This window comes from Abramis brama (assembly GCF_963993115.1).
Source record: "Abramis brama genome assembly, chromosome: 25".
Taxonomy (NCBI): domain Eukaryota; kingdom Metazoa; phylum Chordata; class Actinopteri; order Cypriniformes; family Leuciscidae; genus Abramis; species Abramis brama.
Window position 1 is genome coordinate 5,508,798 of NC_139987.1, and position 17,090 is coordinate 5,525,887.

At 39.6% G+C, this 17,090-nt stretch overlaps 1 protein-coding gene across 1 annotated transcript in view; it reads left to right on the forward strand.

Annotated features, from left to right (window-relative positions):
- adamts6 (ADAM metallopeptidase with thrombospondin type 1 motif, 6) overlaps positions 1-17,090 on the forward strand; it is a gene marked incomplete at its 5' end in the record, with an annotated part of 82,679 nt that overhangs the window by 45,552 nt on the left and 20,037 nt on the right. Inside the window, 5 exons of the mRNA XM_084103638.1 lie at positions 1,891-1,954; positions 6,722-6,824; positions 9,408-9,541; positions 13,644-13,767; positions 16,553-16,633. Of these exons, the coding sequence (XP_083959764.1) occupies positions 1,891-1,954; positions 6,722-6,824; positions 9,408-9,541; positions 13,644-13,767; positions 16,553-16,633 (506 nt within the window). The remainder of the gene's footprint in view (positions 1-1,890; positions 1,955-6,721; positions 6,825-9,407; positions 9,542-13,643; positions 13,768-16,552; positions 16,634-17,090) is intronic.

Consider the following 17,090-nt stretch of genomic DNA (forward strand, 5'->3'; position numbering starts at 1 on the left):
TGAGAGAGACCTGGATACATATATCAAGTATTTATAAGGCAATGAGGAAAAAGTGCATGCTGCCCTGCTGGTCATAACAACCTGAACAGACACTGGAGATAGTACAAATGTCTTGAGCTCTCTGTCAAACAAACACAAATGGAAACTGCTTTTCATATTTGCTTGCAGAGTTTTCTGAATTTCCATTTATGGAACTGAAGTCAACCTTGATAGAATACGTGGATACTCGAGGGGCTTATTAGGGGCCCGGTTATTAATAATGGGGATTATTGTTTATAGAATTGGAAATCACTGGCCTGAGGGGCATCTTGCTCTTGAACAATGGAACTCCATGTAAGGCTGAAATTGTCACGGTTCTGCGAGAGAGAGAGAGAGAGAGAGAGAGAGAGAGAGAGAGAGAGAGAGAGAGAGAGGACCCAGACTGAGAATGAGCAGTGGTGATGTTTTATTGACAAGACTGTAGACAGGGCTCAGCAAGGAGAGTGAGGCAGCACCAGGTGGGATGATGGTGAGGAAGACAAGGCAGGAACACAAGGAACCAGAGACTTGATGATCTCTTCGATGTAGCACCAGTCTTGCTGCCAGGCAGAGGCTCACAGAGCCAGAGGCTTGACACTTGAGAAACAGACTGCTACCCCGGTCTAGAGAACACAAGACTCACAATGAACAAGACAAGACACAACAAGATAAAGCAAGACAAGAGAGAAGATAATAAATGAAACAAGGGGCAAACTAAAACCTGATGTAAATAACTATGGCTAGATAAAGAAAAGAAAAGAAAAGAAAAGAAAAGAAAAGAAAAGAAAAGAAAACTAGAAATAACAGATTTTTTCTGATTCTACTTTGTTACATGTAAGATCCAGTTAAACGATAGAGTCTGGATTGGATATATTTCAAGATGAAGTGCATACATAACTATATCAAAAATCTGTGGTAATATAGACCTAGTTTGGTGCAAATCACAATAAATCATGAATCCTATTTAAAAATTCATAGCCTGTGATAATTTTTTTTTTTTAAATCCACATTAAATCCAAAATGGCTAACGTCCTGTTGGGCGGAGCTAATGATTTTAATTTTGAAAGGTCCCCAGCTTGATGAAAACAACATGTATTGAGTTTCATAATTGTAGGTAAAATTGACCACACAACAACAGTCAAAAGGGGGCGCTACAGATGTGTATTGCAATATACAGGTCGATTAGTGATTATGGGTGACATCACAAAAATGTATTTTGTTGTAGGGGTCAAATAGTTTGACAAATGAAAATTATTTTGGTAAAATGTTATCAGATGGGTCTCTATATGATGTTTCACACCAAATTTCATATGAATTGATCAAACAGCCTCAGGGGAGTTAAAAAAAGGCATGATTGAAAAATTCGAAATGACGGTGCTGTTTCTAATTTAATTTTTTTTACATGATTGTTTTCAAACAGGTTTATCTGCTATTTCTACTGCCCTAGAAGTGTTTTCACTCTATGAGAAGTCAACCTATGAATGACTTACTTAAATTTGTCTTTGCACGTTGAATTTGGATAGAAGGAAGTATTTTAATGTTGAAAAAAATGACACACATTATCTTTAAACTGATCTGATCAGCACAAAAGAGCAAAGTCAACCCAGATCTGAAATATGGCTTTTGTGTGTGATCTGATGACCCAATCTGATCTTTAGGACACTAAACTTCAATCTGGAAAAATATGCTTGTGTGTGAGTGCTGCATGTAGAGATTGTGGTTACTGGACCATTTGCCTTCCTCTGTAAAAGCAAATGCAGTACAGATGCTGTCCGGTGTTGATTGGAATGGTGTGTGGATGCATTTTTTACATTGATTCCTTGTCTCTCATGATGGTACCTCATGAGTCTTTTTTTATTCAAACTCTTTCAGGCCGACAGGCGGAGGGAAGTACTGTCTCGGAGAAAGGAAGCGCTACAGATCGTGCAACACTGACGTGAGTTTTTGTAACACTGACGTGAGGCTGTAATCTGAATGATTTTGATTTATGCTTAGGATTTTTTAGTTTCAGTTTTTGGAATATTTAGAATTTCCCAGTATTAGCTGCACAATCCATATATTTTCATGTAAAAAAAAAAAAAAAAAGAATTTGTACTTTAAAAATGGATTATGGTGAGCAAAATTTTAAAATTAAAATCTTCCCCCCATCCCCTTAATCTATTTCAAGGTGGTGTTTTTCTTAAATAAAAATGGTTTTATTCATATTTTTTTATATAAATAGCTTTAGTGCTCATGTGTTTTAGCTTCAAGGTTTTCTAGATTCTAGTCTAAATCTAAAAATGCCATTCCATACACAGATATGTGACTTTTCTCTTCTGGTGACCTAATGTTGGACTTTTCATTTTCATTTCAAATGCTCTCTAGAATGAGCAGCTAATCATAGTTTTAGGACTGACTATTTTACAAAAATGGAAAAAAGTCCCGTCCAGACTTCCTGATTCATAGGAAACGTCATTACAGGACTTTATGGGGTTTTTAAGGTGAAAATTGAGCTTGTTAGGCATCCTTTCTACCACAAATCTTAAAAATAACAGTTAAGCACAAGCAACGAATGTGTACTTTGGAAAACAAACAGCACCCCCTTGCACTGAAAATGAAAGTGTCTTGTCCAACACAAACGTGTTGTGGATATGGACTATTGGTGACATTTGGTCAGATTTGGGGAGCTTTAGACAGCAGCCCGGCGCTGATTCAGCGCTTATAAAACAACAACCCCATCACAGATGTATTGTAATTGGTTCTTTGACCTCTGGAATCAAATGAATCTTTTTGAAGGAGACAACCAAGGGTTGAACACCACTCTCTGGCTGTTTATGTGGGGCATTCCAACGTCTGGATTTATTATGGCTGTGGCTTTGAAATTATTAAGTCATTGAGGATACGGCCCCCCTATGGCTCTGGTTCCAGCCACGGCCATTGTTCAGTACCAAGCAAAGGTCTGCTATCATTTGTTCTACTTTTCAAAACAATGAGCTAATCCTCATCCCTTCACTCACTGCTGACTCCATGATCCGCCAGTTTACATGGAGACTAGGGTTAATAACAATGCTGCGATGGAAAGAGGCCAAGTCGAGTCGCATATTAAAGTTTAATTGGCTTTAGGGCAATAATGTTTAAATAACAATGTGAGTTAATTACACAATGCACATACATTGTTTGTCTTTTAGAAAGGGGATTTTTTTGTAATTACAAGAGGCAAAGAGACATATTAGTTTGTTTTAAAAAAACAGTAAAACAGTAATATTTTATATAGTGAAATATTAAAACACTTTAAAATAATTCTATTTTAATATATTTTAAAATGTAATTTATTTCTGTGATCAAAGCTGAATATTCCACATCATTACTCAAGTCTTCAGTGTCACATGATCTTTCAGAAATCATTCTTATTTGATGAATTGATGCTCAAGAAACATTTATTATTGTTGTCTATGTTGAAAACAGTTGTGTAGCTTCACATTTTTGTGGAATCCGTGATACATTATTTTTACTCAATATACTTTGATGAATAGAAAGTTCAAAAGAACAGCATTTATTTGCAATAGAAATCTTTTGCACTCATATAAAAGTCTTTACTGTCACTTTTGATCTGTTTAATGCATCCTTACTGAATAAAAGTATTAATTTCTTTTAAAACAAATCTTACTGACCCCTACGTTTTAAATGGTAGTTTGTGCTATATTCCTGTGGCTACTGTCTTGGTTACTATTGTAACCTCAGTTCTCTGATGGAGGGAACAAGACGTGGTGTTGAATGCTGACACTATGGGTCACACTTGGGAGCCCTGTTACTTCAGAAAAGGCCAATAAGAATTGGCGAGAGGAATTTGCATGTGCCACTCCCCCGTACATACGGGTACAAAAGGAGCTGGCGTGCATCCACTTATTCAGGTTTGTGCTTAGGAGCCGAGAGTGTGTCCCGGCCATTCAGAGGGTAGTTCAGCATTGTGGCAAGAGGGACACCACGTCTCGTTCCCTCAATCAGGGAACGGAAGTTACAATAGTAACCAAGATGTTATAGAAAACGACACAACTGCTGATCTGAGTTACAAGGTGGTCAGAAAACCCCTGTGTGCTGGGTAACAAGTGCACTCGTGACATCATAACCTACCCTGCGCCCCACGTAAGCCGTGTAGTTTTTTGTACCCATTGGGGACTGAAGGACAGTACTTGCAATGAGAATAGGTCGCTTCAGCCAGACTTCCTTGACCTTTTCTGGGAAGCACACCAGTTAGAATAGGCCTGCCTCGTAGAGGGGGCTCTAGCCTGAGTGATGGTGTCTATCACTGTTGGTGATAGCCCACTCAAGTTTTCCACTTCCCGTCCAGGGGCCAGATGTGGAGGTTCCAGAGGTCTGGGCGCAGGTGCCCCATCCTTCCTCAGGGGGATTTGCCAGGGAGGGGCTGTCATCAGGAGCCTGAGCTCCAAGAACCATGTCCGGGTAGGCCAGTACGGCGCAACCAACAGGACCTGTTCTTTGTCCTCCCTGACTTTGCACGTCTGTGCAAGCAGGCTCACTTGGGGAAATGCATATTTGCACAGAACCTGGGGCCAGCTGTGTGCCAGTGCGTCCGTGCCAAGGGAGGCCTCAGTCAAGGAATACCTCAGAGGGCAATTGGAGCATTCCTGGGAAGCAAACAGATCTACCTGTGCTTCGCTGAATCAACTCTAGATCAGCTGTACCACCTGGGGCTCCACTCTCCTTGGAGCATCAATTGCCGTGACAGCATGTCTGCTGCACGATTGAGCTCACCTGGCGGCTTTGTATGAAACCGTCGGCGTGTTGTCTGTCCAGACCAACATGTGCTCGTCTTGGATCAATGGCTGAAACCTCCGCAGGGCCAGCAATACCACCAGCAACTTGAGGCAATTGATATGCCAGCATTGACAAGGTCCTGTCCAGGAACTTGAGGCTGCCCACCTGTTGCATTCAGCTGCCCAGCCCATCTTGGACACATCTGTTTCCATCCCGAGAAAAGAGATGCTCTGCACTGACTAGAGCTTACTCTTTTCTCAGTTGACCTGAAGTCCCAATCAGCTGAGGTGTTTGAGCACCAGATCCCTGTCTGTGCACAATAGATCTCAAGAGTGAACTAGAATTAGCCAGTCGTCGAGATAATTGAGAATGCCCACTTCCCTTAACGAGCCAAGGGCGGCCTCTGGGACTTTTGGGAAGACGCGAGGAGACAGGGACAGCCCAAAAGGTAGGACCTTGTACTGATATGCCTGATCCAAGAAGGCGAACTGAAGAAACGGTCTGTGCTGAGGAAAGGTTGAGACATGAGAGCATGCGTCCTTCAGGTCTATCGCCACAAAACCAATCATGTTGGTGAACGCATGTCAGAATGCGTTTCTGAGTCAATATCTTTAACCGGAGTCTGTGCAAGGCCCGATTCAAAACTCACAGGTCTAGGAATGGTCGTAACCCACCGCCTTTCTTCAGTACGATGAAGTAAGGGCTGTAGAAACCCTTCTCCATCTCAGCTGGAGGGACGATCTCTTTTGCGTCCTTCGCCAATAGGACTGCAATTTCCGCATGCAGGAAATGGGTGTCTTTTCCTGCCACTGAGGTAAAGAGGACGCCATTGAACCGGGGCAGGCATCTGGCAAACTGAATCGCATAGTCGAGTATGATTGTCCTGATAAGCCAGCGTGACAGGTTGGGAAAGTTTAGACAGGCTCCCAAACTCCGCACGAGTGGCACCAGAGGAGCAATCGTGTTTGACATATGGTGGGGTGGCGCAGCAGAGCATTGGCCTCCAAGCTGTGTGTCCCAATTCTGTGGCTGTAGGTGTACTGGAACACCTACCTTGCTCTGCAAACCCCAACTGGAACTGGCGGGTGAAGAAGCTTTGCGTCCTCTGAACACGCCACAGTGACCTGTGTGGGGTTTTGTGTGTGCTGCGACCAAACATTAGGAGGTGAGGGGCTCACCTACATCACGTCCGGTCTGCAGGCTTTGTGACCCAGGAAGTGCGGAGTCTGTTCTTTCTCTGAAAAGGTGGCAAAACAAAAACAAGAGGAAACCAAGGATTCTCCACCCAGCCCTCCTCCAGGCGAAGGAGCGTGGAGACCTCCTTAATCCAGGTCTTCAACCGGATTCAGACAAGTTTTTGGATGCCTCATTGAGCACAGTTGGTTGTGTTATAAGTTCAAACTGCATTAAAACACTCTGAAACTACTTAAGAAATATTGTCAATTAAAACTAAGAAGAATGAGACGTGAGAAAAAAGTCACACAGAGACTGAGTAGTTTGAAGGGGTTGAATAGTTGAGAATGGAGTAAAGGCACACTGGTCAACCATATCAAGAGCTCTGCACATCTGCCTGTGTGGGACATAAATAGCCATTACTCCAAATGAACCATGAACCTTTTTGTGCAACCATGTCTGGAGTTTACCAGAAAGGGTTAATATCAAAATTAAAGATAATATGGCTGGCTCTATTTCCCACATATCTCTGGCCACCTCAAAAAAATCATATACCTATGGTGATATAGTGGTGGTAGCACCATGCTATAGGACTTTTCATCACCAGTGACTGGTGGGAATCTCTGACACTATTTAATATTGCTCAGTGTATGATTTGTAATTTAATAAAATTAAAGTATTATAAATACTTTGTAAGATAATATAATATATATGAGAGTAAATGAGAGTATATCTGAATGCTTTTACAAGGCCTCAACGGATCATTCATTTGCAGGCTTGTCCAGCAGGATCACGTGACTTTAGGGAGAAGCAGTGTGCCGATTTTGACAACATGCCTTTCCGTGGGAAGTACTACAACTGGAAGCCATACACTGGAGGTAAGTTCCCAGCCCGCAACACAGAACGACGGGCTACAGAGGGAGCCGCTCTCTCCCACAGCCTTCCCAAAGTCTGGGCTCCAGTGACCGTATACATACTGGCTTGCTGTGTGTACCCTGCTAACACCAACACTGTGAAAGTCTCTTTGATGGTCTGAAAATTCTTTAGATTCCAGATAGAACACCATGTATCGCTAGTCTCTTTCTCTCTCTCTCTCTCTCTCTCTCTCTCTCTCTCTCTCTCTCTCTCTCTCTCTCTGTGTGTGTGTGTGTGTGTGTGTGTGTGTGTGTGTGTGTGTGTGTGTGTGTGTGTGTGTGTGTGTGTGTGTGTGTGTGTGTGTTTTTTTACGTGTGGGCGTGTTTTGGTATACTTGTAAGGACCAAATGTCCCCACAAGGATAGTTAAGCCTGAGATTACCTACATTGTGTTGACCGCTGGCTGGAAATTGATTAATCAACATAATAAATTGTGTTTTTTTTTTAAATGCAGAAAGTTTTGTGTGATGGGTACGTTTAGGGGTAGGTTTAGTGTAAGGGAATAGAATATACAGTTTCTACAGTATAAAAACCATTACATCTATGGAGGTCCTCACAAGTATACAGTAGCAAAACAAACATGAGTGCGTGTGTGTGTGTGTGTGTGTGTGTGTGTGTGTGTGTGTGTGTGTGTTCGTGTGTGTGTGTGTGTGTGTGTGTGTGTGTGTGTGTGTGTGTGTGTGTGTGTGTGTGCGTGTGTGTGTGTGTGTGTGTGTGTGTGTGTGTGTTTCTTGACTGTGAAACAAGTCTCTCAGAGAGGTCAAATCTGCAAAAGAATGAGTGACGGTTAGACCTATCAATTTAATTAGTTCACTCAAAAGGATGATTCTGTCATGTCATACCAAACCTTTATGACTTTCTTCTGTGGAACAATAAACATACAACAATTGTATGTTTTTTCCATACAATTAAAATCAGTGGGGTCTAATGTTGTTTTGGACCCCATTGACTTTTATTGTATGGGCAAATATTTGGTGTTCCATAGGTAAATCAAATCAAATCAAATCAAATCAAATCAAGTATATTTGTATAGCGCTTTTCACAATACAGATTGTATCAAAGCAGCTTCACAGTATTAAATTAAAATAAAATAATACAACAAGGTTTGTTTAGTGGAATTTATTGATTGATAAAATAAAATGAAATATCCCCAAAATATCCCCAACTGAGCAAGCCAAAGGCAACAGTGGCAAGGAACCGAAAAAACTCCATCAAGTGACCTAATGGTGTCCTAAAACTCCATCAGGTGACCTAATGGAGAAAAAAAAAAACCTTGGGAGAACCCAGGCTCAGTCGGGGCCAGTTCTCCTCTGGCATTTATGAACTAGAGGCCGGATTGTAGTTTGAACTGTAAGATTAAAAATATTATATGAATGCCTGGCCGAAAAGATGCGTCTTTAATCTAGTTTTAAACTGGGAGAGCGAGTCCGAGCAACGAACAGTATCAGGAAGACTATTCCAGAGTAAATATATTTTTATTTTATATATTTTATTTAAATATTTTTTTAAAATATTTTTTTTTATTTTTGGGTGAACTATCACATACATTAATTGCAAAATTTATTAGTAAAATAATAATAAAAATATATATAAATATGAATTTAAATACATATGATCACACAATCAGGAGTGCAATATATATATATATGTGTATATGTGTATATGTTTTTGTCTGCTCTATGTAATGTTTTTGAATGCTCTTCAAATGGGAGCTTTTTTCACAAAATAATTGTTATTTATTTGTTTAATTCACCAGCATGTAATACAATTACATTTTATAACAGTGAATATCAAACCTCAACCGACATCGCCCCAATCTTTTTTGTTTCATTGGGTTTTTCTCTGACACATTTTCTGACAGCTTTGAAAAAGTGCAGCCGGAAACCCAGTGGGAAGGGTGTATTTCTTGTTTACAACAAAATGGCCCGAACCCAATAAACAAAGAAAAACTGTGAGAGATCAAGAGGCATTTCCAAAACATTCTAACAGGAAGTTCACAGTCGACTCAATCATCTCCTTATCTCACTGCCCTGTAATAAGCATTATCATTACCAATTGTTTGGCTCTTAAAACTCATTTTGGAGGTGAACTTCACTTGTAAAGTCTGCGATAACCTTTGTCGATGTCTCCATGATTTTTGTTGGCAGCTGTGTTAATCTCTCCCTGTGTCTGTGCAGTAATGATGTCAGGCAGAACATTCAGATTCCACTATGAGTAATGCCTCTCGTGTGCTTGAGTGCTTTGACTGGATTGTTAATATCAACAAAGGCATAAAAGAAAACTGTGGGCCCCGTCTGAGAGCCCTGGGTCGAGACAGTTGCAAGAAAAGCAGTCTGCGAATTACTTATCAATGCACTGGTGAGGCGAGAGGCTCTGTTATTCCGTATAGATTTTTGGTTTATCGTATGACATAAATCGTGGCCACCTCTTAGACACTTCTGGGGGTGTAAAGGAGTTCTCGAGGACCTTGGGAACAATCAATAACCTGATAAAAAGTCCCATTGGTGTTCGAGAGCTGTTTGACAATAAACTCTGCGTGTTTTTCAGGTGGAGTGAAACCGTGTGCTCTGAACTGTCTGGCTGAGGGCTACAACTTCTACACCGAACGTTCCCCTGCTGTCATCGACGGCACGCGCTGCCAGGCTGACTCGCTGGACATATGCATCAATGGAGAGTGCAAGGTGAGTCTACAGCCCAAATCTCGCTCACAGTTTTTTTTTTTTTTTATGCTCTGAGAACTTAGTGTATGAGAAGTACCATATCATTTTATAGTATTCACTGGGAGTATTCACATACTTCTATTCACTTAAAGCATGAGTGAGAAACAGCAGTTTTGAGATGTAAATTGCATCTTGATACTTTACACAACCTTGTCATGATGGCAGAAGATCTGGTCTCTATAGCAGCTTTCCGTAGCCAAGTACTGTCTGACTGATATGTAAAACAACTAATCACAGTTAATTTTGTTTTGCGATGTCCATACAATAACTTAATCATTTACTGCATCAATGGTGCATCAGATTTCAAAAAGAACTGTTTGAAGTTACGGTAGGTGGACACATGTAGACTTTATTCTGAGAATTTCAGGCTTGGAAAATAATACACTTCTCATATCCCGTCGGCAAACAAGTTAAAATACCTCTTTTTGTTTCCACAAGTCAGCAACATAGTGTCGGCCCAGATCCGGCCCACATCTGGTGACACTATGTTGCTGTCTGGCCTCAAGCAAAAGACTTGGATGTCTTTTTAAAAAGTCTAAGCGGAATCTGGAATCTGGATCCGGAATCTGGAATGCAAGAATGCATACTTCTACAAAACCACTACAAACATTATATCATCCAGGCCTTTGGCATAATATTTTCAACACCCTATGGTTGTGTTCAGAATGGAGTACTAGCATACTTCATACTGAGCAGTACACACTAAATACTACTATTTAAGGAAATAATTACTATTTACAGGCAAAACCAATGTTCTTTCAGGCACTGGTCAATTTTGAGATTTTACAAATTAACTATTCTATTAGAATAGTGGACAAAAAACATCCAAAATACACATTTAAGTGTTTATTTTATTACACTTTGTTTTTGCATCTGTAGACTTCAACTATGAGTTAACAATTAGTTAACAGTAAGTTTCCTTACTATATGGTGAATAACTGTAATGGATCTTATCTTACATTTAATGTAATTTTACAGTAAAATACTGTTAAATTTAGTTTTTGGAAGTGCAGATGAACAACGGTGCATCTGAGTAGGTACTACATTTGAATTTGAACTTACTTCATGACCTTTAAAAAAGTATGTTCTATATAGTATGAGTGTGTGTAGTATGAATGTAATCCGGACGTACTACATCTGCCATGTTGTCATTATCATGTGACCTACCAGCGTCAGTTGCGTCGCTTCCAAGGGGGGTAATCCAGCATCCGGAAAGTGTACCTTCTATGGGTGCTTCCATTGGCTAATTAGCCATCACCTGCTGTTAGCATTCCATTGACTCCCATTCATTTTGGCGTCACTTTGACAGCGAATAACTTTACATCTGAGGTGTTTAAAGACTCTATTTGTCCATTGTTTATTTCTAAAGAAACACGACAATGTATAAAAAGCTCCATTACCTTGTATCTTACGTTATGGCCCCGTAGAAGCCGTTTTTGTAAAAATAGGCTAATGATTGCATCATAACCACGCGACTCTCTGTCACACAGTAGAGAAATTACCATATAGACAGGAGGAGAAGCTCGCGGGCAATCGGGGGGACGTGGAGTCATAAAGTCCGATAAAGTCAAGGGAGAAGCCTATAGATCAGGGGTGCCCAATCCTGCTCCTGGCGATCGACTGTCCTGCACAGTTCATCTCCAACCCTAATCAAACACACCTGAAGCAACCAATTAAGGTCTTCAGAGCACGTCAGGATCACTTGAAAATTAAAGGCAGGTGTGTTTGATTAGGGTTGGAGATGAACTGTGCAGGACAGTCGATCGCCAGGAGCTGGATTGGGCACCCCTGCCATAGATAGTCATAAAGTTGCTCCTGCTCCTACCTCATGGACTGCTCCTACTCACGCTCTCCGTCTCTGCAAGATTCGGACGGGAATGATTCAGATTTCTCTTGGCACAGCTACTAGAAGACTTACAACTGTCAGACAGGTTGCTCACGTCACATCTACGTCGTCAAGCTCAGTTTGAGGCTGCGCAGTATGGTCAGCCATCAGGAAGAGAGTGCTTCTAATTGACTTCACTGGTCTCAGTCGAAGTCTGTGGGGTCACTATGATGGGGTCGCTGTGTCCATTTCTTTTACTGTCTATGGTCGCTTCACTGCCATTCACAAATCCTGTCCCGTGCCCTCATGGGATAGTAAAGTGTCCATCGAATGCGCACTTCAGAATCCCGCCGGAAGAAGTAGGTCTTTTCCCCTACTGTTTTTTGAATACTATGTATTCTGACATTCTTGTCTTTTGGCGTCTTTTGGAGGAATTCTTTTGTCTTTTGGAGGAATCCTGGGAATGTCAATTTACTATATTGACTATATATATATATATATATATATTGACTATATATATATAGTAAATTGACATTCCCAGAATTCCTCAATCTTCAGAAACGTGCAGAGTGGCTTTTTCCTAGTATACAGTATTTCATAGATTTCTATTTTCATGCAGCTCCTGTGGCCTAAAATGTTGCATTATCTTTGTTTATCAGATACTAACGGTCTCAGACGAAAAGTCTACAGAACATAGCCAATCGCTAACACAGAACAATGAAGCCTAAATAAAGGCTGCTGTTGAAAGGGCTGGCCCTCTTATCAGGACAGTACAGTTTTGAATCTAATTGTGTTTTTAAAAAGGCGGGTAAACCGCTCGAGAATTATATTTAATTCGCTTACAATATCATTTGTATAACAAACCAAATTGACGTAATAGTGCGACGCTTTGTTTATTTTAGGGTTAAAATTTTGAACTCTGTGTAGAAAAGATTTTGTCTGCAGTTTGGTATTTGTTAGTCTCACACATTGTTGTCCACATCCTTGATTTATGTGGTTTAAGATACTATTTTAATTGATCCCCAAGGTTTCCTCTTTGATCTGATCTGGAGCGAAGAAATCCACACAATGTTCTTTTAAACTCTAAGGAATCAATCTGTGCTGCACCCAACAACCTCTCATTGCCCTTTGGACCATAATAATAATGCAAGTAAAGGCCTGCACAGGGGCTTTACAGGGAATGTCCAAAACAAAATAAAACAGCAATCGATCTTATGTCTAGTCCAGTGATTCGCAACTGCTGGGTTACAACATAGAAAAAATGGTCACATGTTAGTTTTGAGCAGGGAAAAACATGTTAAATTGAAATAGTGAAATGCAACACACCCTGTGCTTTCATTGAAAGAAATTTGGTATAGGATTTACTTTAAAACAATTTGAACTGGAATTGTTAATAAATTTCACAAATAATAAAGACATGGCAAATAACACATTGATTAAACATGACATTTTAAAGTAGAAAAACTGAAATAGTATTTCAGTAATCTGTTATATTGACAACATTTACTTAAAGTTAGCATTAGATGAAGGTAAAGGTAATCAAAATGTAAAAACAGGCAAAATGAGAATCTAATATCTATAAAATTGGCTGATGACCGATATAGTACCAATGTGTTTCATATTTCTATTTAAAGTTTGTGTGTCCAGTCAGACTATGTTTTTTTGGCACAAATTCACCTGTAATTTTGTAGAAGCCAGTCATGTTAGATAAATGCCAACATGGACAGGTTGCGTGACATGCCCTCATGAACAAAATGTAAGATGAAAGAAAATTTGACGCAACATGGATAAACATGGTTTGTGCCGACCACAGTGTGCTTTGTGTGGTGAATTATTGGCTGCTGAGAGCAGAAAACCAACAAAATCCAATTGACATTTAGACATTTAGAAACAAAACACTAGAACTATAAATACTGTAACTCATGCTTCTGCTATTGTTTATGCACTTACAAAATTGTCAATTTTCATAATCAGCCTGTCATATCAACGAATTTCACTGTTTGATTTAAAAGACATTTTTATTTAATTTCGTACAATGCTGTAAATCATTTTGGTACTGTATTGATGTCCAGTGTGAAATCATGGTCCCGAAGCAAAACCAGAACCATTCGTCTTTTCATGTCATATTCTGACTCAATACAGCTGTGCGAATGACATGTTATTCTTCGAATCAGACAGTCACGGTCTGAGAACGCGTCGACTGTGTTCCCCTGCACTGAAACCTGTGTGTCTTTCCAGCATGTTGGCTGTGATAACATCCTGGGCTCGGATGCCAAGGAGGACAGATGCCGTGTGTGCGGTGGGGACGGCAGCACGTGTGAGGTCACCGAAGGATTGTTCAATGATTCGCTACCCAGAGGAGGTCAGGAGGTCACTGATTATACACTCACAAATATCACATATTCAGTATGCATTGTCATGATAATGTGTTACCAGGTACTTACTAGGTCTATCGAGTTGGTAAGTAGGTTGGTGGTTGGTGTTACACAAATATTGGATGGTTTGACCCCAGGCAGCATCTAACCATGAACCCCTTACGTAGGTGTTTGCTTGAAGCTCCCCCAGAGATTTTAGTAGAATCTAATAGAAGTTAATGTTTCAATAATTTAATGACACATTTGCAATGTTCACAGTTCTCTGATGTCAGTTTACTCTTTTTCCCGCCATTGACGGAATTTTCCGAGATTCCGTGTTGTCACTGTTACGGCAGGGGGCGCTATTATGCATCTTCTGAAATAGTACAGAATCTCCTTATCAAAACACAGCCGAAATAGAAGCAGAAACAAGTCATAGTGTAAAATAACGCGATCATCAACATTAAACATCATATAAATCAAAACTGCAGAACGTTATTTTCGACCCAGAATGAGCTACAGGACTTTGACGCTTTGGGGGTGTTGATGGACTTGATCTACTCCATCTGTGTTTTGATCATCGTTCTGAATCCGATCTGGATTTAGTCTTTGACAAAAAAAACTATTTTCTCAGATTTTTGTTGAAACCTACCCACATTTAAGTCTGAAAAAAAGAATGGTTGAATCTAGAATAAATTTGTTTTTGGTTTGAAAGCAGAGGCTCTGTTCCTTCTTGTGATATATTGTATATTCATACAACAAAACATTCAGGGGGCCACGAAAGTTTTGTGAAATTGATAAAAAATGGTGGCTGGAAACTTTTTTCATAAACTCTGGCGTCGCAATAGTTAATGGTCACATGACATGTAAAGACAAGTAAATAAATAAAATATATAATAAAAAAAAATTAGGTACGCATTTATTTAGACTTTGTAGCTTGACTTTAAGTGGACTCAAAAGTGTTTTAGGAACCCAATTAAAATAAAATAATAATTATTAGTAGTATTATTATGTTTTACCTCTAATTACAAAAATTTTACTGTTGTACTGTAAAATACAAATTAATATTTGATAATAAATATAATTATTTTATTTTACACTTCAAGTTACAAAAATCTAATATTTATGTCTTAAATACTTCACTTGCAAAACTGTAAACTTCTGCCCACAAAAATACTGGAAATTTTGCAAATGTGTAAATAAAGTAAACCTAGCACAGGTTGAGTTCCCAAATGCATGCAGCGATGGAGTTCGATGCATTTACCGTCGCTCTAAAATGCTGAAAACAGTGGATCACAAGCTGCTCGTGCGCATGAACACAGTGCTGCGCTTAACTTTAAAATATGTGCCGCATCAGCATTTAAAGTTATTTCATTAAATCGCAGCCTTTGATTTCATAATCATACTAAGCTATGTCAGGATCATCATGCAGCTCCATTTAGTTATTTAAATTTTACATGGGATATTATTCATTATTAGCTTTTCATCAATTCATGAACTTGCCTGTAGTTCTCTCACAAACCGCTGTTTGGGAAACCCTGATCTAGGGGAACTGTCCCTGCCGTCAGTGTCCATGTTGTTTTGGATATTTGAAGTTTATAAAGCCTTTCAAACGCATAAAATAGTGTGGCGAAATCCACTGGAAATCACCACTGGAGCACGACGCAGACCGATCTCTCCCCTCAGAATCCCGTTCCACAGAGCGCGCCGCACGCCTGCCAAACGCGACAAGTTTTTAATCACTTTCCACTAGAGAAATCCCACTTGAAGAAAGCACAGCACAAGCGAGTGGAGGAACGCATTGTCTTTTTGGCAGTGGCTCCTGTCAGGGGGCCAACGGGGTGCTTTGGCCAAGATCGACATTTTTCATGGAAATGCAGTGGGGTTTTTTCATCAGACAACCATGATAAAGCTTTTGTTTTTGGGTCAAGAAACAAGTTGTCAAAATAGAAGCGGTAACACAATATACGAGTATTAATTGCATCATCCAGTGAGAGAATCAATAAAACTTCTAATATTGCACGCATCGCCGGGCCGCATCCAAAAGTATTCTCTGTAGTAAGGGACTGTTTTCTCCTTTTAAGGTATAGCTGGTAAATCATCTGAAACTTTAAGGGGGAGTGAAGGGTACGGTGTAGATTCTTCTCTTGTAATGAATTTGCTGTTGCTAAGTTAGTTAGGTTTTCTTTGAGCATGCTGGGATTCTATTCAAATACAACTGTGTGCTCCGGGTCTGTTTAGTTTACACGAAACACTAGATACAACTAAGAATTTGCCATAAAGCTTTAAACAAGGACAAAATGAATTCTTGAAAGTGAAAACACAGGAAAAAAGTGACTTTTCAACAATAACAAAATGTATTCCTTAATTACGGTTAAGGAATCTGCAAAACTACACAGCTTTCAGAAAATGTCTTCAAAAGTCTTGACACTTAAAAGAACAACAAGAGATGATACACAGGGCAAAGCCATCCACTGTAGCTATGGATAAATTCAAAGACAAAACTTCAGAGAGAGTTTTACAGTATGTCAGTGCTAATTAAAGCACAACATGCTAATTTAAGGACCGTTGCTATAAGTATGAACACAAAATACATACAGTATGTTGGGCAGACAAGTCGATTAGGTGACCGCCATGGCCTAAATATAATGTCATTGTGGTTTGTGGCAGCCATGATGCCAAAAAATGCTGCTAAAACAAGATGTACATGTATGTACATTCCCCATTCTATGAGTAAAATTCAGGTTTTGCTTCATTTTGTCATTTTTTAAAATTAAGATTTACATTTTGCAGGTTACATGGAGGTCGTCCAGATACCTAAAGGATCGGTTCATATTGAAATCAGGGAAGTGGCCGTGTCAAAGAACTACATTGGTGAGTGTGTGTATTTATCTTTTTGAAGCTTTGTTTATGATTGTTTAGAGCTGCACGATTAATCGTTAAAAGATTGCGATCTCGATTCAAACACCCACGCGATCTCATTCCTAAATGACAATGATTCGTCTCTATCTATTAAACCTTTGACAAAATCACACCGGCACATTAAAATCTGTGTTTGCGCTGCTGCTGATCCAGAAAGAGCAGTTGTCATGTGTAGGTATGAAACAGCTTCACAAACAATCTTTTGAACATGACAGTATGGTTGTGTGTTACAAATATTCAAATTATCACAGAAGTACTGGGATAAAAGTTCAGATATAAACACTGATGTCTACGGTAGTGGTCAAAATAGAGTAAATCACCTTTTGAAATTAACCTGATGCTACAAATAAAGACTGTATTAATTACATTGTTACACCAGTAGGTGGCGACAAGTGATTGTTAAAAAAAT